This window comes from Megalobrama amblycephala, linkage group LG21, assembly GCF_018812025.1.
Source record: "Megalobrama amblycephala isolate DHTTF-2021 linkage group LG21, ASM1881202v1, whole genome shotgun sequence".
Lineage (NCBI taxonomy): Eukaryota > Metazoa > Chordata > Actinopteri > Cypriniformes > Xenocyprididae > Megalobrama > Megalobrama amblycephala.
Window position 1 is genome coordinate 31,914,767 of NC_063064.1, and position 23,735 is coordinate 31,938,501.

A 23,735-nucleotide genomic window follows, 5' to 3' on the forward strand; every position below is an offset into this window, starting at 1 on the left:
ATTACAATGTGCAGCATAAAAAAAGGATACATATTATTTTTGAAATATGAAATATTTTGTTGCTATCCCTTTAAGATGAGGCGATAATCCCATGTGAAAAAAGTACATTTCAATAATGTACTTAAAGTGCTCTATTTTCGCACATTAATCTTGTACTTAATATACTAAAAATTCTTCTTTCATACTTCTTTAGAACATCTAAGTGTACTCAACTGTGCTATTTTGAGACACCATGAAATATGAACTAAAATGTGCTTTTAATATACTATCTCTATTTAAAATATATATTTAGTTACCACTTGTAGGACACTATGGGTTCAAATGTACTATAAGTAGTAACTAAATATATTTTTTAAATAGAGATACTATATTAAAAGCACATTTAAAGAATTAGTTCACTTTCAAATTAAAATTTCCTGATAATTTACTCACCCCCATGTCATCCAAGATGTTCATGTGTTTCTTTCTTCAGTCAAAAAGAATTTAAGGATTTTGATGAAATCATTCCAGGATTTTTCTCCTTATAGTGGACTTCAGTGGAGCCCAAACGGTTGAAGGTCCAAATGTCAGTTTCAGTGCAGATTCAAAGAGCTCTACATGATCCCAGACGAGGAATAAGAGTCTTATCTAGAGAAACCATCACTCATTTTCTAATCTTATATTTTTAAATTTTATACATTTTAACCATAAATGCTCATCTTGAACTAGCTCTCTTCTTCTTCTTCTTCTTTATTAGAATTCCAGCAGTGTAGACACTGATAAGTGTATTACTGCCCTCCACAGGTCAAAGTTCGAACTAAATTGTCATATTCAATATGCTAGTGCAAGTATATAACAATTCGTTCAAACTTTAACCCTGTAAAGCTCACTGTTGCAGAATTACATCACTTTCAAAAAAAAAAAAAAAACTTTTTTTTTTCTCAAGACCACATTTACATAGTTAATGGGTTCTATTATTTGTCCTCACAATGCTATTGGATATAAGAAGTGTTTATAGGTCCAGTCATCTGTTGCATTGTTCAGGGACAGGTGTGAATGGTCTTGAATATGAACCTGTAAGTGCTCTGGGGGGATGCATGTGTTCCTTTAGTATGATAAGTAGAGAGCATAATAGGCCAGACAGACAGTATTGTTTGAATGTAGTAGTGGAATTTTGATTAGCATTTGCATTGAAATTATAATACTTTGATGGATAATACTTAAATCTCTACCCTCGACACATGGTCTACCACCCTGTCTATTCAGTTTATTTACAATATAAGACCCATATGTATTATTCACTTATTTATTTTTTTACTTTTTCCATTTCAGAATGCCAAGATGTCATCGGACCACCCCGTCTGGATGTACACAAATACATGATTGCACATTTCACAGTAAAGACAAAGAGAGGATGCTGCAGACTGCAATAATGGATACACAAATACACTGTATCAAGTGCATGTTCGCATGTGCTTCTCAGATGAAACTGTCTATCACTGCAAAACACAGACTTCATTCAAACCACACTGAAGTGATAGAAGAAAAAGTTTTATAAATAAAAATGTTCTCAGTATTTGTATTAATAAATGCTTATTCATAAAAAATATGATTGTTGTGTGATTATTACTCATGATATATACTGTTATGGGGCAAAGTAAGCAATCAACCCTGCAAATGAATGCTTAAATGCTCTGTATATCTGTTCAGACAAAGTGATCACAAATACAGATATTCTGCTCCTAACTAGGCCCAACGATGCAATATTACATTTCCCTAAAAACTTACTAAAATGTAAAAAATTTGAAAAATCTTTAATTTCTACATCAGAGGCCTCCTAAAACAATATCTGAGAGGTCAAAAAAAAAAATTCTCATTTTTTTCTATATTTGGGTTTTACAGGGTTAACCTGAGGAGGGCAGTAATACACTTAGCAGCGTCTACACTGCTGGAATTATAATAGAGAAGAAGAAGAGAGCTAGTTCAAGATGAGCATTTATGGTTAAAATGTATAAAATAAAAAAAAAAAAAAAAAAAAGAAAATTGAGCGATGGTTTATCTAGATAAGTTTGACCTTCAACCGTTTGGGCTCCATTGAAGTCCACTATATGGAGAAAAATCATCAAAAACCTTAAAGGTGCCCTCGAATGAAAAATTTAATTTACCTTGGCATAGCTGAATAACAAGAGTTCAGTACATGGAAAAGACATACATTGAGTTTCAAACCCCATTGCTTCCTCTTTCTTATGTAAATCTCATTTGTTTAAAAGACTTCCGGAAAACACGCGAATCTCAACATAACATCGACTGTTACGTAACAGTCAGGATTATTAATATGTACGCCCCCAATATTTGCATATATGCCAGCCCATGTTCAAGCATTAGACAAGGAAAGGCAGTATTAACGTCTGGATCTGTGCACAAACAAGGTAAGCAAGCAAGAACAACAGCGAAAAATGGCAGATGGAGCAATAATAACTGACATGATCCATGATAACATGATATTTTAGTGATATTTGTAAACTGTCTTTCTAAATGTTTCGTTAGCATGTTGCTAATGTACTGTTAAATGAGGTTAAAGTTACCATCGTTTCTTACTGTATTCACGGAGACAAGAGCCGTCGCTATTTTCATTTTTAAACACTTGCAATCTGTATAATTCATAAACACAACTTAATTCTTTATAAATCTCTCCAACAGTGTGTAATGTTAGCTTTAGCCACAGAGCATAGCCTCAAACTCATAGAGAATCAAATGTGAACATCAAAATAAATACTTTACTCACATGATTCGATGTATGCACACAGCATGCATGACGAACATCTTGTAAAGATCCATTTGAGGGTTATATTAGCTGTGTGAACTTTGTAAATACTCTGTAATATAGTCGAGAGCTCGTGAGGCAGGGGGCACGCGATTTAAAGGGGCGGCGACTGAAAAAATCAGTGTATAGTTAATGATGCCCCAAAATAGGCAGTTAAAAAAATTAATTTAAAAAAATCTATGGGGTATTTTGAGCTTAAACTTCACAGACACATTCAGAAGACACCTTAGACTTATATTACATCTTGTGAAAAAGCATTCTTGGGCACCTTTAATTTCTTTTCGACTGAAGAAAGAAAGACATGAACATCTTGGATGACATGGAGGAGAGTAAATTATCAGGAAATTTGAATTTGAAAGTGAACTAATCCTTTAAGTTCATATTTCATGGTGTCTCAAGATAGCACACTTAGATGTTCTTAAGATTATCTCAAGAAGTACTAAAGAATAATTTTTAGTGTATTAAGTACAAAATTAGTGCAATGTACTTTTTTTTTCACCTGGGATGACACATCCAATATAACAAATAATGCTAAATAACACATTTATATTATTATATTTTATGCATAATATATATTTATGAACTCTTGTTTGAGAAAGAAATTTAAAATATGAAAGAGAAAAAAGTTTTGTCATAATGACATCAGCGGTAACCTGGATGTCGTCAGATGAAAGGTGAGTCTGACCCGTCTTTGATGTGTTCTGAGTTTCCGGACACTGACAGGAGCCTGAAGTCTCTCGTCAGCTCGTCTGATTCCTCTGGTCAGTGTTTGTGTGTGTGTGTGAGAGCAAAACGGGTCGGTTACCGGAGGTCAGGAGAAGAAGTCATCGCGCGTGCCCGCGGAAGGGCCAGTTCACGCACTAGCGCGGCCCTTGCGTGTGAGAGTCTCGCCCTGCAGTGTGTTAATTAGCGTCTCTGCCCGCCTTCCTGCCGGGGCTGCCCGCGTCTTTAATTGATTGATCGGTCGGTGTGTGTGTGGAGTTCTCCGGTCTGCTCTCTCTGCTCACCCAATCCGTCACGCCGCTGCTCACGCGGACAGCAGCACTACATTACAGCATCGTTAGCTCAGCGATCTCCTGAGCCCCGCTCTCAACACACACCATTACCAAATCCCACAAGCCCCCTCGAGTCGCTCTTTCTCCTATTATATCCGTCTGTCTTTCTCCGCGTCCCTCGCTGGACTCCGAGGGGAAGTTAATGGATGCTCTTTTTCTGTCCCATATAAAGTTTCAAGTGACACTGTTTGGGATACTTTCAAGAGAGACGGTCAATGTTTGCGTTCAAGTCACTTTGTTAGAGGAATATTTCCTATGCAGGTTAAAGGGTTAGTTCACCCAAAAATGAAAATAATGTCATTTGTTACTCATGTCGTTCCACGCCTGTAAGACCTTCGTTCATGTTCAGAACACAAATTAAGATATTTTTGATGAAATCCGATGGCTCATTGAGGCCTGAGCAATGACATTTCCTCTCTCAAGATCCATTAATGTACTAAAAACATATTTAAATCAGTTCATGTGAGTACAGTGGTTCAATATTAATATTATAAAGCCACGAGAATATTTTTGGTGCGCCAAAAAAAACAAAATAACGACTTATTTAGTGATGGTCGATTTCAAAACACTGCTTCAGGAAGCTTCGGAGCGTTATGAATCAGTATGTCGAATCATGATTTGGATCGCGTGTCAAACCGCTGAAATCACGTGACTTTGGCGCTCACTAAATAAGTCGTTATTTTGTTTTTTGGCGAACCAAAAATATTCTTGTGGCTTTATAATATTAATATTGAACCACTGTACTCACATGAACTGATTTAAATGTGTTTTTAGTGCATTAATGGATCTTGAGAGAGGAAATGTCATTGCTCAGGCCTCACGGAGCCATCGGATTTCATCAAAAATATCTTAATTTGTGTTCTGAAGATGAACGAAGGTCTTACGGGTGTGAAACGACATGAGGGTGAGTAATTAATGACATTATTTTCATTTTTGGGTGAACTAACCCTTTAAGATCTATTTGTGGCTTAATGCATTTTTAAAAAAGTATGTTTATGCTAATGCATATTGCTCTTACAATTAATGTCTATAGGGCAAGACATTGGATTAATATTAAAAGGGGTGGTTGATTATGATTTCACTTTGTTTTTAACTTTAGTTAACCTAGTGTGTAACATTGCTCTTAGAGCATAAACAACATCTTTTTTCCTGGGTTGGTGACATCACAAACCCTAAAATTTACATAAACCCCGCCCCCGAGAACACATAACAAAGGGGACGGGGCCATGTTGGGCTGCTTTAGAGAAGAGGAAGAGTTGTTGTAGTAGAGTGTTGTTGTCATGCCGTCATTTTACACCGGACTGCTTCACAAACGAGGGTCAATTCAACACAAAAGATGAACATGACGGCACATGCTAGTGGATGAGTTGAATCAACTCCACAGCAACTACATCAATTTATCCACTAACCATTCAGAAACGTCTAAAAGTTGTAACTTCTTCCTGAGTCTCTCCATCAGTGTCGACTCCGGTTTGAACAATGTAAGGCTGAACACCGTTACTGACAATCCTCATTTTGGCTGCATGAGATTCTCCAGCTTTGTTGTTGTTGAGCTGTTAAAGCACCACCCTCTTCTGGAAAGTGGCAGCTCATTTGCATTTAAAGGGACACACACAAAAATGGCGTGTTTTTGCTCACAGCCAAATAGGGGCAAATTTGACAAGCTATAATAAATGATCTGTGGGGGATTTTGAGCCGAAACTTTCCTGAACACCTTCCTGAGTCTGTTATCCAAATCAAAAACAATACAACAAAGCAGTTCTTCCTGGGAGTGTGTTAAAAAGTTATCAGAAAAGTACAAGCTAGTAAGCCGTAGTTATATAAAAGTTCACCTACAACAAAAAACAAAGACCAGCAAATTTAGGCACTTACTGTACATCCTCTGGTACATTTGCATATAGAGATTGTAGAAGCATTAGTGTAAAGTTTTTACCAACTGAGGAACAACAGCATCAATGGAAATCACAAACCATGCAAATATATGATTGAGAACATTTAGACTGGCCTTGCATGTGAAATTTAGATCCAGATAGCATGCACATTTTAATTGTCTTACATCATTTAGGGCACACGCGGTTCCCTCAGAAGGTCACTAGGGTCGCGCCTTTACAATGACTTTCAAATCAAACCTCTGCACGTGCTCTGGCAATTTCTCTTTTGTCCGCTCTCAGACTTCAACTCCTTTTTCCCTGACGTTTTCTTTTTCATTTTCATCCTCAGGCTATTCCTCCTAAGGCTATTTTCCCTTCTCTTTTATTTCTCAGAGAGAATACGAAATTCCAGCTATCAGAAACAGGAGATCAAACAAGGCCTCGGCTGAATTCACTGTCAGAATAAAACCATTTGTTCCTGAGGCTTTTACTCCGAAGACCTCGTCCCTGGACCGTTTCCTTCTTCATGTGTGTGTTTTATGTGGTTTAGGCAGTCGCTCCTCTGGGTCAGTCTGCCACTGTTCATTTGAGAAAACATGGCGGTTTACTCCAGAACCTGCTTAGTATGCACAAGACGTGCATTTGCTTCTCTTAGTTTTTCTTTTCATTTCATTTGAGACTCTATTTCTAAACTCATGTGACTGTTGCCTGACTTTTCAAGTGGCCGACACGTGGCATACGAGAGAGAGAAATGCATTATCAGCACAGGATTAGAGCAGATTGCATTTACGTTCTTGCATCCATCAACACTCAAAACTAGAAAGGTCCAACTAGTCAGCATGGCTTGTCGCCGCATTTCAACATTACCTTCATGACTGCTGTCAGCAATGTTCCCATCTTCATTCAAAATCTATTTGTGAGAGGACTATGATAGTTTTGTGCAAAACACTTTATAGACTCTATTTATTTTAATTCAATATCGATGAGTCGTTGAACTCAAGAACACATTCTGGGTGAACATCTCTTAAAGGATTAGTTCACCCAAAAATGAAAATGTAGTCATTACTTATATACCTCAAGTTGTTCCTAACCTGTAAGAATTTCTTTCTTCTGTTGAACACAAAAACAAAACAAGATATTTTAAAGAATGTTGTTAACCAACCAGAAGTCAATGGGTGTCTGGTTACCAACATCCTTCAAAATATCTGCTTTTGTATCTAGTAGAAGAAAGAAACTTCATATAGGCTTGGAACAACATGAGGGTGAGTAAATGATGACAGAATTTTTATTTTTGGGTGAACTGTCCCTTTAAGAATCTCATTTGTTGAACATGATTCTAAACCAGATGACTTGCACATGGACTTTCTCATCATTCAGACAACCCACAGACGGGCCGATTTTTAAAATTCGTTATTTGCACATCTCTGATAAAAACAGGATATGTAAGGCCTGCTGAACTCTCAAGTAAAAGTCTAAAAACAATAAAAGCATTAAAGGGTTAATTCAACCTAAAATGAAAATTCTGTCATTAATTACTCACCCTCATGTCGTTCCACACCTGTAAGACTTTTGTTCATCTTCAGAACACAAATTAAAGGGATAGTTCACCCAAAAATGAAAATTTGATGTTTATCTGCTTACCCCCAGGGCATCGAAGATGTAGGTGAATTTGTTTCTTCAGTAGAACACAAATGATGATTTTTACTCATTGAAGTAAATTGCGCGAGAGATCACTTCTGTTGTCAGAGCGCGATCAGACCTCACTAAGCGAGTGCTGAACGCAGTTGGACATAGTGGTGTATTAGAGGTAAAAAATTATATAAATACTGTTCGTTTTCTCACACAAACTGATCGTTTTGTGTCTTAGGACATCAATGTGTCATCACGAGCCGCAGGGCTTAATTTGGATTTGTCTATGCATGTTTATTGACTCTTATAAATTGTGTTCCCATTGACTCGCATTATACGACTGACAGACGGCAACGGTTGGAGTTAAAAATCATCATTTGTGTTCTACTGAAGAAACAAAGTCACCTACATCTTGGATGCCCTGGGGGTAAGCAGATAAACATCACATTTTCATTTTTGGGTGAACTATCCCTTTAAGATATTTTTGATGAAATCTGAGAGATTTCTGTCCCTCCATTGACAGCCTATGCAACTACCACTTTCAAGCCCAAAAAAGGTAGTAAAGACATCATTAATCTGTGATTAACCTCAATTTTATGAAGTGCAAGTTTACCAATTTATTTACAAAATATGAATCTCAACATGTGTTCATGAGAGCACCACGACGCGAGAACAGACGTGTGAATGCATTGTAGATTAATATTTTGTAAATAAACTTTTTTTTTTTTGCGCAAACAAAGCACTTGCATCGCTTCATAAAATTGATGTTAAACCACTGGCATCACATGGATTATTTTAATGATGTCTTTACTACCTTTCTGGGGCTTGAAAGTGCTAGTTGTGTAGCTGTCAATAGAGGGACAGAAATCTCAGATTTCATCAAAAAGATCTTCACTTGTGTTGAGAAGATGAATGAAAGTCTTACGAGTTTGGAAGGACATGAGGATGAACTAACCCTTTAAATTTTTAGTACAGAGTTGCCCTGCATGTAGAATGAAGAACCAAACAACACTGTAGTAGAAAAACAACAATATTGTATTTCATTAAAAATGTACAAAAGTTATCTACATGATCCAGCCTTGTAAAAGGAATCTGTGCACAACAGGACAGTTTAAACATATTTCTGTATATTGAGTTCAAATGTCCCAGATAATCAGTTGTGCGGTTCGCTCTGAGAGACTTGAGGGTCACGATCTCTTTAGAGCGCTGTTCTGTTCCTGTGATTCCCTTCTGGTCTTCAATAATTCAAAACAAAGCAAGAGGTATTTCTGATTCTGAACCACACTTTCAACTGTCAAGTTTACATTTCATAATATTTTATCTGCATATTAATTTGGATCCTTTCTTCTGTCTAGTACAAACAAGGATAGGAAGCGTAATATTACATTTAATTTACAGAATATACAAAACCTCTTCATATCCATTGAAGAGGAGCAAAAAGATACAGTCCCATTCTGCTAGAGTAACATAATTCCTGCATACGCTTGTGCACAGCGAGGCACTTGTTTCTTGCGTTCGTGTCGTCAGAAGTCGTATAAAAATACAGGACTGTCGCATATCAAATTCTCTGTCTGTTCATATGTGCTGTACATACACTGGTCTAAGGCAAAGTATGGCTTCTTGAACAAAACAAAAAGATGTTACCAAAGTCTCAACTAATACTATACAGAATAATACACTTTTAAAAAGGATTTAAAAAATGTCAACACGGGTCTCTTTTAGTCTTGTGCGTCCTGTGTTCCCTATGACATCATATTGAGGAACTTGCTTTCCTCTGCGAGCGCAGTCAGCATGGAGCTCATGTCTCCGATGGCCATGTTGCCAATTCCCGCAGGCACCGGGGGCAACGTCACTGAGTTTCTGGGCGTGGTGAGACGGGAGGAATTCTGGGATAGGCTGCGGAGGAGAGTGGGGCTTAAAGTTCCTGACATGAGGCTGGAGTGATCACCGTCATCCAGCATGGCGTCAAAGTCGATCTGCGGGTGCTCTGTTCCGTTCGAATCCACTGTGCTGGAGACCTGATTTGTTTCTGGGGAGCCCACGGCGGCCATGGCTGCGCTTTGCACTGCATTCACCATCCCGAGACTGCTGGACTCGAACATGTGAATCTGTCCCGTGTAGAACATGCCGTTGGTGTCTGATTTTTTAGGACTGGCCTCAGAGGTGTCATATGCAGGGCTAAAGTTGGATTGTGGGTAACCAAGTTGCTGCACTGCAGTTGTCGTTGGCCCTGAGAGCTGCCGGCTGTAGGGTTTGGCTTCTGTGGGCGGCCTTGGCTGTAGCAGTCCATGGTTTCCGTTCAGTGTGGGATTCTGGGCCGGAATGCCATAGCCTTGCTGGTTGATGTTCATCTGGGAATAATTTCCATGATTATTTTGAAAAGTGGCATGGCTTTGACTTGCTCGTACCCTGTTATTCTGGACGCTGCCAGACTGTGCCGTCAGCGCTTTACCAGACGGGCTCAGCAAACCTACACTGATGTCATTTGAAGCAGAACCCTCATGCAGAAAGATAGCCTGCTCTGCGTTAGCCTGTCGTAGTGGTTGCCTCTGGTTGAACCTCTGTGAGTTAAACTCGCTATTCCGTTGCACGTGATTCTGCTGGGCAGCGTGAGCGAGGTTGTGACTCATTAGCCCAACTTGTTGGTTGGAGTTGACATTCTGAAAGGGGCTGAGGTTTTGTTTTTGTTGGAGCGTGGTGAGGTTTCCCCGCCCTGATCCCTGCTTAGCTTGGCTGCGAGATGAATCCACAGTCCCTGAACTGACCTCGTTCCATTGCACCGGCATCTGGCTCTTAGTGGCATTGGGGGAACCTGGGAAAGTCTGCTGAGAGCTTGGAGCTGTCGTTTGTTGTGTTACGGCATTCATGTTGCCTTCCACCAAGGCCAGGCGTCTCTGGTAATGACACTGCTGCAGGGAATTAAAGCCGTGGAGGCCCTGTCCAGGATAGTGGCGGTACACTATCCCCGCATGTTGCACAGAATCTCCATTCTGAGATGTAAGGTACTGAACGACGTCATCGGGTAACATCATTGCATCATCAAGTCCATTGTTCTGATTGTCCATATCACTCGCAATGGTTTCCATTGCCACATTCTCAGAAATGCTAGGAGGTCGGGGTGGATATTGGTGGCGTTGGTTTACGTTACCCTCGGACAGGCTGTTGATCTGCGAAAAGTGTCGGATGGATCCAGGAGGGTGCAATGACGGATATTGGTTGACGTTGGTCATGCTATTGTAACGTTGTTGGAGGGAATGCTGCTCTGCTCCTACTCTTCTAACTGGGTCGCTTGCTCTGCGAGTGATGTTTCCCGTCACCTCATGGGGCAAGACGCTACGGTTGGTGTCACTACACCTTCTGGGAACTGAAGGGGGATGGATGGGGAGTGTGGGCATTTCATGGGAATCCCCGAACAGGGCCATTCGAGTCTTCAGGCTCATACAGTCCATATTAGGTAGAGGGGTGGGCGGCGCACCCCCTGTAGCAGCAGCATACTTGGCTTTAAGTCTGTAGTGTTGGGCAGGAGTCAAACTGAGTACACTGGGGATTCCTCCGCAATGGCTGGCCTCACTCGACCTTCTAGACAAATCGGTGGAAATGGGGTCGTAGGAGCCGGCAGAGCTGATGTTAAGGCGCCCACCAGTTTGTGAGGTTTGGCTGGACCGACGGCTTGAATAGCAGGGCGAGATTCCAGAAGAACGACGGCTAAGGGTGTAAGCCGAGCTCACGGTGCTGGCCAGACTGTCCCGACGCTCCACCAGTTGACTTAGAACCGTAGTCTCACCAGGACAAAGATCGCCCAGGCGTGGGCTGGAGATGGAAAGCCCTGGATCGCACAGACCGCCAGAACTTTCCAATAAAGATCCTGCAAGAGAAAATAGCAGAATTTAGTTTGGATCTTGGGAGTGCATCAACATTTCCTTTTGGTTTGTTTACTCACTGGTATTGATGGGTGGAAGCTTGGTGCTGGGGGCAGGAGGAGTTGGGTTTGCCCAGGAGCACGAGTCCCTCACCGACTTCAGCTTTTCTTGCTTCAGATGTGTGAGTCTGTGGGCAGGGCTGGCGTTCTTGCGAAGATGGAGGCCCAACATTCCTGTGGAGACGGTAGAATCCACAAGGGGCGCGTCATCCAGGGCGCTCAGATCTCCTATGCTGCCCCCGCTGAGTCCCGTCGGCTCTACTCCACCGTCATGGTGGGCGGCACTGCCAAGTGGTGACGGCTCGCTGCTACATGATGACTGACCACCAGGGCTGGACTGATACATCTGAGAGAGACAGGACAGATGGGAAGTTTGATTACCCAAGAAGCTAAATAGAGAGAATGACCCAGAATGCACACACAGCAACATGCAAACACACACGACACTTACAATCACTTTCCCAAGTGTAAATTGCAAATAATGAGCATACTGAGTCGAGGTTTGGGAAAACACCCTTCCACGAGACACATCCCACATCTTTTTTCCACCCCCTCGCGATCTTCTCAGAAAGCTAGGTTAAGTGCCTGACAAATCGTTATTTCCTATGGCAACCTCTTTGTGCATTATGCATGTGGCCTGGCATGAATACACAAAGGGGAAAGCTCTGAACATAAATAAGGTAAGCCATGTCTTTGTATTCACTTCATATGACTGCACATCCCTTGAATGAAGCAAATGTATTCTGTCCCCATGTGAACTGTTCTTGATCACTGGCACTATTTGTTCAGGACACAAAAACAGTCCCACTGATATAATATTAATCCACTAATGGCTTTTATCCTTGAGTGGCAGGCGGGAGCGTTAGATCTCGGGATTGTGGGGGGATTGGGCAGGATTGGTAGGGTGGAAGCCCATGGGAAATTAGGAACCCGGTGTGTGTCAACAGATCTCAGAATGTAGGGGGTCCAAATTTTTTGGCGCTGTGATGAATGAAGATTGAAGGAAGTGTACTATCATACTGTATCCTGAATTTGAGCTTTTTATGAAATAACCTTTCAGAAAAAAGAAAAGAATGTGTAAAAAAAAAAAGATTAAGACATTTACCATGCATGCTGTAAAAGGGCAGTTGACATGACATGTGATTCGATTGTCCTTTTTTTACTTTATATTTGGGTCATTGACGAATCAGGTTTTTAAAAGTGTAAAAAAACCTAATGGAGATAGATATAATTAATTTTGAAGTTTTATTAAGTGTTAACAATGAGATTATGTGGTTTTTATAATCAATTAACACTGCTTTTGTCATTTTTTACAAGATTTTACAAAATTTGTCACCAAAAAAGTCAATCGGTTTAACCAAAATTTCGGTTTTACCGAATGACACTTTTGGTTATACCAAATGACGATATTTTCAAACAATGCTAACAGGCTGATATCTATCTAGCTAGCAAAAGGACAATCAAACATTTTATATTTAGTACAAGTTTTTAAAATATTCCAACATTTTCCATGTTTTATAGCGGTTGCACCGAATGACCTGATGTTTCGGCACATGCGTATGAAATATGAATTTTTCAAATAGTTAAAAGAGAGTTTGTTACTTTGCTTCATGACCATGTGGTCCTTTGCAGGTGTCTGAATGATGTCACATGATATTGACCGCATGACTTGATCCAAAATGGTCCCTTTATATCGGTTACTCCGAATGACATCAATGAAATTCATTTTTCCGGACATTCTTTCTCATAACAAAGCAACGACTTCTACACATAATTTTAATATCATTTTGCACTATGTTGATATATGATGTTATAAAATCATGGCAGAATAAAAAATATATACATTTATTACATTTTAAGATATTTTAATCACAAATGAACGGTTGGACGGTTAAACCGAATGACCTTTTGACTCTTCAAAATCTTTAAAATACCTTTATATGTCGCAAAATATAATTAAAACCTTTTGAATTCAATAAAAGAGATCTAGTTGTACTACCTTACATACTTTGGATGTCATATCTTTGTTTTTTAATTATTATTAAGACCTTTGGCCAAAAAAATGACCATCACGTCATTGACCCTTTTTCATAATTTGGCCGGACAGCTGAAAGCACAGATTTTGTCCATGAAACTGGTCATCTTTTATAAATCCTAAAAAAGGTTGCTAATCAAGACACCAACACTAAATAAATAATTTTCAAACTCATAAGTTCTAAAACAGGAAGATAAATTTCTCATGTTTATGTACAACTGCTTCCATATTCATTTCCTTTACACAAAAATCCACTGGTGTTGGAAAAAAAGGTCAAAATCCATGTCACTTGTCAACTGCCCAATGAAAACAACTGTAGAAACCGACTGATATCAAGACATTAGAACAGGATCCGCGCTCACCTCAGTAACGTCTGTCCTTACGGAAAGTGTATGGGAGAGAAACAGGAAAGAGACAGCAGGAAGCACATGTAGAGAGAGCGGTTAAAGATGGACAGATACAGCAGCGTGCTTTGTTAGTATGTTTGGATCATGGACATGTTAATGTATATTTAATCAGCAATGAATAATATATTTGAGAGTTCAGATTATAGCCATGCAACGACTCTTGTCATTTTGTCATGCATTCATAAAGATACTTTAAGCAAGTGTGCAAACCTCAACACAACGCCTCATTCACACTCGATCTTACCATAGAGTTCTCGGTCTTTATAGACTTGACCTGCAGATAGTCCTCCACTCCTCTAGTTGTGCTGTTGGCTTCGAGTTTCTCCTCCGCCGTTCGGCCCGCCAGCTTGGTTCCCGCCTCGTTCTCTCCGTTTTCCTTGGGCGGATGGGGTCGCGACGGCAGGTCACCGCGTTGCTTCTTGGTGACGTGAGCTTCGGGGCCGTGGACGGTTTTGACGTGTTTCCGGAGCGAGCTGGGATCGGTGTAGCGCTTGGTGCAGCCCGGGATCTTACACACGTAGGGTTTCTGCGGAGATAAATATCTCTCGGTTTCACATGACCCTTTAACAGTCAAATGTACGACTTTGAATTAGAGTTTTATCTCTTCCTGTTAAGTCAGATTATCTTCAAATGGAGCGGTGGATGAATACACAATTAGAGGAATAAATTACGGCGCGTGCGCTGACATACTGATTGCGCGAATGTTAAGCGTTGGTGATGCATGGCTGTTTACTAATAAAGTTGAGATGAAATGATCTTTCTCCCTCCTTTAGCTCGTGATGGATCAGCCGAGAACGGAAACGGAGCCAGGTTTCATTTTCTATGCACGGTCTGCAGGTGGTCTGTTTCTCCGTTGGGGACGTGCTTGATTCTCACTAATGTATTGTGGGTTGCCGTACTCATTAGCTTCACTGCTCATTATTCACACACACACATTGTGCACACTTGCTGGTTAATGGGACAGCGTTGGGCGTCCAGGAGCAATCACTACACATGATGAGGGAATGCGTGAACAAATCTAATTTTGGCCTAAATTTGTTAGTGTATGCTGAAAATGGCACATTTACATAGCATTAGGCAGTTAGCAGATCCTTAATGCCACAGTGAAGTAGATTATCTGATCCTCCCTCTGAAGAACAACTACCGGGGCGGCACACGTCTGAAACTCCCGCGTGGATGACGTTAACTGATCTAATGCAGTCGGCCCACGTTTGGAGGAATAGTTCACCCAGAAATGCAAATTTGGTTATAAGATGCTCACCGTCTCGTCGCTGGTTTTTTAATAGCTCTGTGTGAGGAACAAACTGAAAGTTAAGTTGTTTTTTGAGGTGACGCTCATGGCCATTCACTTTCATTGTATGTAGATGAAAGAATAAAGATGAAGTCTAGGTCACTCCAATATTTAAAAAATAAATTGCCCAGTTCTAATTACCAAAATGCAAAAATTATTACAGTAATGCAAAAACATTAACACATTTTTTAAATTTTTTTTTTTATTTATTTTCAATTTACAATTTATGTTTATTTAAATAAAAAAGTTATTTACCAAAATGCCAAAATTATTACAGTACTGCAAAAATATTAACATATTTTTAAAATATATTTTCAATTAACAATTTATGTTTATTTAAATAAAAAAGATATTTACCAAAATGCAAAAATTATTACAGTAATGCAAAAATATTAACATATTTTTAATATGTTTTCAATTAACAATTTATGTTTATTTAAATAAAAAAGATATTTACCAAAATGCAAAAGTTATTACAGTAATGCAAAAATATGAACATATTTTTAATATATTTTCAATTAACAATTTATGTTTATTTAAATAAAAAAGATATTTACCAAAACGCAAAAATTATTACAGTAATGCAAAAATATTAACATATTTTTTAAAATATATTTTCAATTAACAATTTATGTTTATTTAAATAAAAAAAGATATTTAACAAAGTGAAAAATTATTACAGTAATGCAAAAATATTAACATATTTTTAATATGTTTTCAATTAACAATTTATGTTTATTTAAATAAAAAAGATATTTACCAAAATGCAAAAGTTATTACAGTAATGCAAAAATATTAACATATTTTTTAATATATTTTAAATTAACAATTTATGTTTATTTAAATAAAAAAGATATTTACCAAATTGCAAAAGTTATTACAGTAATGCAAAAATATTAACATATTTTTTAATATATTTTAAATTAACAATTTATGTTTATTTAAATAAAAAAGATATTTACCAAAATGCAAAAGTTATTACAGTAATGCAAAAATATTAACATATTTTTTAATATATTTTAAATTAACAATTTATGTTTATTTAAATAAAAAAGATATTTACCAAATTGCAAAAGTTATTACAGTAATGCAAAAATATTAACATATTTTTAATATATTTTCAATTAACAATTTATGTTAATTTAAATAAAAAAGATATTTACCAAAATGCAAAAATTATTACAGTAATGCAAAAATATTAACATATTTTTTAAAATATATTTTCAATTAACAATTTATGTTTATTTAAATAAAAAAAGATATTTAACAAAGTGAAAAATTATTACAGTAATGCAAAATATTAACATATTTTTTTAATATATATATTTTTATTTATTTTCAATTAACAATTTACGTTTATTTAAATAAAAAAGATATTACAATATTTTGATTGGCTGTAATACAGTAAGTCAAAACCACAATGCAAGAAAATATCAATGCAAAATATTAAAATATTATATTTTATTATTATTATTTATTTATATATTTTTTAAAGTGTTAAAATGTAAGTAGTTTGGGGACATAAGCATTTTTTATGTATTATATCCTAATTTTTAAATACTTTTTGTAAAGTATAAAAATGCAAGTTTTCTTAGCTGTAGTTTATGAACATTTGCATTTTTTGCACTTTTTAAAAATATTTTATTTATATTATTTATTACTTGTGTATATATATATATATATATATATATATATATATATATATATATATATATATATATATATATATATATATATATATATATATATATATTTTAGGGATGCACCAATATGAACATTTTGGCCGATTCTGATAACCGATAATTCTTTATATTTGAAAGCCGATAACTGATATATTGGCCGATAAATCGAAATCCAAATTTTTATATAATTTCGGAGAGCCTGATTACAAAAACAAAAGTTTCAGCATTAAAAGTCATGTCCCAATCACACAATTATGATGTTCTCATTATAATATTATGTAGCAGATATGACAGACTTGCGCTGTACATGTTACATGTTGCGCTGAAAGATTTTCACGGTGTGTGTGTGTGTGTGTGTGTGTGTGTGTATACATACACAGATCTGGCCGAATGAAGGTGTGTGTCTTTACCTCGTTGGAGTGTGTGCGGTTCTGGTGTTTGGCTCGGTCCGAGGCGTTGGAGAAAGCCTTGTTGCAGCCTTCATGCTCACACACATAGGGTTTCTCTCCGGTGTGTGAGCGCAGGTGAGTTTTCAGATTTTCCAGACGAGAGTATGCCTTAGAGCAGCCCTCGAACTGAAACACACACACACACACACTCATAAAGCTCAAATAAAAACACTCCTAGAGTCCATTACTAGAGTTGTGCCAATTCAAATAATCTCCAGTGTTATTCATTTTCCTCTTTGCTGGCGGAAAGAAAAACTCAATGCATGATCAAATCACAGTCACGTATCGTCTCTGCACAAACGCTGTCACTGACTCTGTGCTGATCATCACATTTACATGAATGCATTTGACAGATGTTCTTTTCCAAAGTGACTTGCATTCAAGGTATTTTTATGAGTTCATGCACTGCATCCCTTGGAAACGAACCCTTGACCGTGGCGTTGCTAGCGTCATGCTCTACTGTTTGGAATGAAACCTTTAACATGTTTAATGCATTTGTGTGCATACAGTTGTGCTGATTTTATTTACTTCTAAAATACTTTTTAAGTATTTTTTAAAAAGTATAAAATGCAAGTTCTCTTAGTTGGAGGACATTTGCAGAATACTTATTTTACCTGTTTAAAATGTAAAAATGCAAGTTTTCTTAGCTGTAGTTTGAGGATTTTTTTTATTTTTAAAATATTTATAAAATAGTATAAAAATCAAAATTCTCGGTAACACTTTACAATAAGGTTCATTAGTTAACATTAGTTAAGTTCATTAGTTAACATGAACAAATAATGAACAGCACTTATAAAGCATTTATTAATCTTTGTTAATGTTAATTTCAACCTTTACTTCTACATACTTAAAATCTTATTTTCATTAGCTTTCATTTTCATTAGTATTTTCATTAGCTAACATTAACGAAGATTAGTAAATACAGTAACAAATGTATTGCTCATGGTTAGTTCATGTTAGTTAATACTTTAACTAATGAACCTTATTGTAAAGTGTTACCAAATTCTCTTACATTTCGATATTTGTATTTTTTTTTTTTTAAATACTTTTTTAAAGTGTTAAAATTTAAGTTTTCTTAGCTGTAGTTTGGGGACTATATATATAATATATATATTATATATAAATATATTTAAAAAGTATAAAAATCCAAGTTCCCTTAGGTTTTTATCTGTAGTTGGGGACATTTGCATTTTATTTATTTATATATATATTTTTTTTAAAGTATACAAAAAAGTTTTCTTAGCTGTAGTTTGGGGATTTTATTTTTTAAAATATTTTTATTATTTTTTTAAAGTATAAAAATCTAAATTCTCTATCTGTAGGGATATTTGCATGTTTTCAATGTATTTTTTTAAATACTTTTTTAAAGTGTTAAAATGTAAGTTTTCTTAGCTGTAGTTTATTCACTAGTTTAAAAAAATGGTAATAAAATATGAAAAGATCTCGCCGTTAAACTGTGTCAGAAAAAAATAATCTTAATTATGTCAGAAAACACTTAAGAAAACATGGTCAGGTTCCAAATTTTTATCAATTTTTAATCTTTTTTATCACTATTTTTACTGGTATTCTACTGTATGAAGAAGTTTTGGGTATAATATGTCACAGTTTACTTTATTTTGCTCTCCTCACTTACATAAATGAACTATAGTGTCCTGCATACACTAGTAAAAATATATCAAAAATATCAAAGATGTCTGAAAAAAAAAAAAAAAAAAAAAAAAAAAATATATATATATATATATATACATACAGTACAGTCCAAAAGTTTGGAACCACTAAGATTTTTAATGTTTTTAAAAGAAGTTTCGTCTGCTCACCAAGGCTACAATTAATACAATTAAAAATACAGTAAAAACAGTAATATTGTGAAATATCATTACAATTTAAAATAACTGTTTTCTATTTGAATATATTTGACAAAGTAATTTATTCCTGTGATGCAAAGCTGAATTTTCAGCATCATTACTCCAGTCTTCAGTGTCACATGATCCTTCAGAAATCATTCTAATATGCTGATCTGCTGCTCAAGAAACATTTAATGTGTACAATTGTACAAAATATTTGTGTACAATATTTTTTTTTCAGGATGATTTGATGAATAGAAAGTTCAAAAGAACAGTGTTTATCTGAAATCTAATCTTTTGTAACATTATAAATGTCTTTACTGCCACTTTTGATTGATTTAATGCATCCTTGCTGAATAAAAGTATTCATTTCTTTAATTTCTTTTCAAAATAATAAAAATAAAAATTCTTACTGACCCCAAACTTTTGAACGGTAGTGTATAATGCTACAGAAGCTTTGTATTTCAGATAAATGCTGTTCTTTTGAACTTTCTATTCATCAAGGAATCCTGAAAAAAAAAGTACACAACTGTTTTCAACATTGAAAATAATCATAAATGTTTATTGAGCAGCAAATCAGCATATTAGAATGATTTCTGAAGGATCATGTGACACTGAAGACTGGAGTAATGATGATGAAAATTCAGCTTTGATCACAGGAATAAATTACTTTGTCAAATATATTCAAATAGAAAACAGTTATTTTAAATTGTAATAATATTTCACAATATTACTGTTTTTACTGTATTTTTAATTAAATAAATGTAGCCTTGGTGAGCAGACGAAACTTCTTTTAAAAACATTAAAAATCTTAGTGGTTCCAAACTTTTGGACTGTACTGTGTATATATATATATATATTTACAAAGTATAAAAATCCAAGTTCCCTTAGGATTTAATGTATACAAAAAACAAGCTGTATTTTTGGGTTATTTTTATTTTGGGGATATTTTTTATTTTTTTAAGTATAAAAATCAAAAATTTCTTACATTTCTATCTGTAGTGGGAATATTTGCATTTTTATATTTATTTATTTAAAAAAAAAAAGTTTTTATTCATTATTTCCTGATTTTTTAATATTTTTTGTAAAAATGTAATATTGTATAAGATTATTGTATTAAAATGCAAGTTTTCTCAGCTGTAGTTTGTGAACATTTGCATTTTTTTTTTTTTACTTTATTCAAGTATAAAAATGCACGTTTTCTTTTAGGGTTTTGGGATAATCGGCACTAGTCGTTATAATTTGTTTCACATGAGCATGTCCTGATGTGGATGTGTGTTGATCATGTGACTCACAGTGCACTTGTGCGGTTTCTCCCCGGTGTGTCTGCGCATATGAACCACCAGCATGTACTGCGCTTTAAAGGGCTTCTGTTCGCGCGAGCACTCCTCCCAGCGGCACACGAACTCCTTCTTCTCCCCGTGGATGTGTTCGTTATTGATGTGCTGCGAACACACAAACACAACAGCTCACTTTCATTCTGCGTGTCCCGCTCTCACCTCCCTTTGTAATGTCAGCGTTGTGTTTAAGGTCTAATTGGCCGTGCTGCGCACAAAAAACACGCCACAATTGGCGTCATTTGGCCGCGAGGCTGCATCTATCAAGAGCTTGAGAAAATAAAGCAATTTGAGCTTCTGAGGAGAACATTTGCCTATTCGCCAATTGAAGAGCGAAGCTATCCATCACGAGCGTCTGCGTTCTCTACGTCTGTCAGACGGGAATAAGAAAATGTGATGGTGTGTGATTGTGAGAGAGTGTGTTTTTAAAAGTGTCTCTGGTGATGGACAAGAACCCTCAGATCTGAGTCGACCACAAATTCGCAATTACGAACAAACTCTCTGCGTGCTCAAACGGCTTTTAAGAGATTCTTGGAAATGTACACTTTGAATTTGTGATTCATTAGATCTGAAGCCTGTATCTGTGCGTCTGGAACGCCGCAGGATCATTTCTCTTCACTAACGCTCACGTTTATATATATACATGGAGCCTCAGTGTCAACTGCTCAAAACACTGAATCAACTGGAGTTCTGGTGAACGTTTCGGTCTAAACGAATCACTCAAGAAAGTAGTCTGGATTTCAGTTTGGCATTTTACGAGTACATCTTTACTGCTGACACTTAGACTCCAAAATAAAGTTCTTGAGTAGTTTGCAAATGCTTTTTGAATCAGTGCAACTGAATCACTAAATAGAATCGATTCAATAAGAGTTGATTTGAATCAGTCAGGAACTGGAAACAATCCAAACACACATGATTCCTGACATTATGGACACATCTGTAGACTTTCCATCGTGAACTGCTCCAGATCACTGATAACACACACACACACACACACACACAGGCGCTCTCTGTTCCTCTTTAAGCCCATAATGAGCTGTTATCAGAGTGTGTATCTCTTGTGTAAACAGACGATCAAGAGTGTCATTCAGTGACTGAACGGACAGTGAGAGTGAATCAGTGTGTGTGTGTGTGTGTGTGTGTGTGTGTGTTTCAGTGTGACGGACAGACTCTTTCTCTATGCTTCACTGGTTCACTGGAATGCCACAGAAAGTTGTGTCACCCCACTCAGGACAAAGTGCATGCTGGGATAGATCAACCCGTCTCGGGAAAGCACATCAAACCATCACAAAGAAACCAGTCGGTCGTGAAAAAACACCATCCAAATTCCTTTGACCTATTTCACTCGCTGAAGAAGTGTGTAACTTGTGTTTGTGTATATAATTAAATATATATATATATATATATATATATATATATATATATATATATATACACACATTCACACAGTATATAAACAGTATATTATTATGTAATTATATATTACAAAAATACAATATAATAGTAAATATTATATATATAATTATATATATATGAATATAATTATATATATACAATTACAGAAAATACTATATTATATATATAAAATTAATATATATATATATATATATATATATATATATATATATATATATATATATATTACAAAAAATACAATATAATAGTAAATATTATATATATAATACCAAAAATTATATATATTATATATATATAAAATTGTAAAAATTATATATATATTAAATTATATATATTACAAAATACAATATAATAGTAAATATTATATATATAATTATATATATATGAATATAATTATATATATACAATTACAGAAAATACTATATTATATATATATATATATATATATATATATAAACTAATATATATAATTAATATATATATATATATATTAATATAATTATATATATATTACAAAAATACAACATATTAATAAATATTATATATATATATTAAATTATATATATATAAATTGCAACAATTATATATATATATTAAATTATATAAATTATATAAATATATATATTACAAAAATACAATATAATAGTAAATATTGTATATAATTATATATATACAATTACAGAAAATATTATTATATATATAAAATTAATATATATAATATATAATTATATATATTATATATATATATATATATACAATTACAGAAAATACTATATATATAAAACTAATATATATAATTAATATATATATATATATATATATATATATATATATATAATTAATATAATTATATATATATTACAAAAATACAACATATTAGTAAATATTATATATATATATATATATATATATATATATATATATATATATATTAAATTATATATATATATAAATTGTAACAATTATATATATATATTAAATTAGATAAATTATATAAATATATATATTACAAAAATACAATATAATAGTAAATATTGTATATAATGATATATATACAATTACAGAAAATATTATTATATATATAAAATTAATATATATAATATATAATTAATATAAGGATAATACAAATTGTATTATAATACATATGCTACAGATGCAGATACTTGATCTAATACAACAACATATATATATATTTTTAGAAGTGCAGATATCTATAATTGAAATTATTTTAGTTATTATAAATTTACTGAGGACTGATTAATATGATAATGCAAGTCTGTATTTCATGTATTTTCCCTTATTTCTTTTCTTGTTAACCTGTGGTATTCTAAAGCTGCTCAGTTCCACACGGACAATTCAGATCATCTGCTGAGACAGATTTATGCTGTGCCCTTTTGGTCACAGGTCAAGAGGTCAGAGGTCAATGACTCCTCATGCCACTCAGCTGCCCGGGCCAAAACTGAGTCAGTAAATTTAGCTAAAGACGCCTTCGATGACAAAACAGCAAGAGCTTTCTCATAACAGCATGCTCAGATCTGACTGGCAGGTTTCTGTTTCCTGTCTAAGTGGGCGGTTCTTGGAAAGAACACAGTTGTAATGTGTGTTTTGAACCCAATAAATTCATGCTTGTCTTCTTCCTGTTGATTCTGCATCTCTCCTTCACTGCTGGTATTTAGTGACCCTGTTCCAAACCAGCGCAGCTCTGAAACGGTCACCTGTGTCCACCCCAGCCGTCTGTCAGACTATCCCATAACCTCTCACACACACACACTTACATGCACCAGCTGTTCCTGCGTGTCGTACTCTTTGCTGCAGCCCTCCCAGTGGCAGTTGGTCTCGTACACCACCTCCGCCTCCTGCTTGCAGTCGTCCAAGTCTTCCTTCAGGTCCAATGCGCCGCCCAGATGGTCCTGAGGGGAACAGCAACGTTACGGCATAAACGCTCTTAGTGGACCGGCTTGTTAGCAAGAGAAAGAAAAGGGTCTCGTTCACTATTA

The 23,735-nt window shown here is 35.4% G+C and overlaps 1 protein-coding gene across 2 annotated transcripts in view; it reads right to left on the bottom strand.

Moving 5' to 3' along the window:
• Positions 1-8,372: 8,372 nt before the first annotated feature.
• Positions 8,373-23,735, bottom strand: part of gli2b (GLI family zinc finger 2b) — a 101,110-nt gene continuing 85,747 nt past the window's right edge. For both annotated transcript variants that reach the window (XM_048172762.1, XM_048172761.1), the window contains exons 9-14: positions 23,514-23,648; positions 20,281-20,430; positions 17,103-17,267; positions 13,964-14,245; positions 11,299-11,623; positions 8,373-11,223 (exon numbers count right to left, since the gene is read on the bottom strand). In XM_048172762.1, coding sequence (XP_048028719.1) covers positions 9,101-11,223; positions 11,299-11,623; positions 13,964-14,245; positions 17,103-17,267; positions 20,281-20,430; positions 23,514-23,648 — 3,180 coding nt within the window. In that variant the 3' untranslated portion in view covers positions 8,373-9,100. The remainder of the gene's footprint in view (positions 11,224-11,298; positions 11,624-13,963; positions 14,246-17,102; positions 17,268-20,280; positions 20,431-23,513; positions 23,649-23,735) is intronic.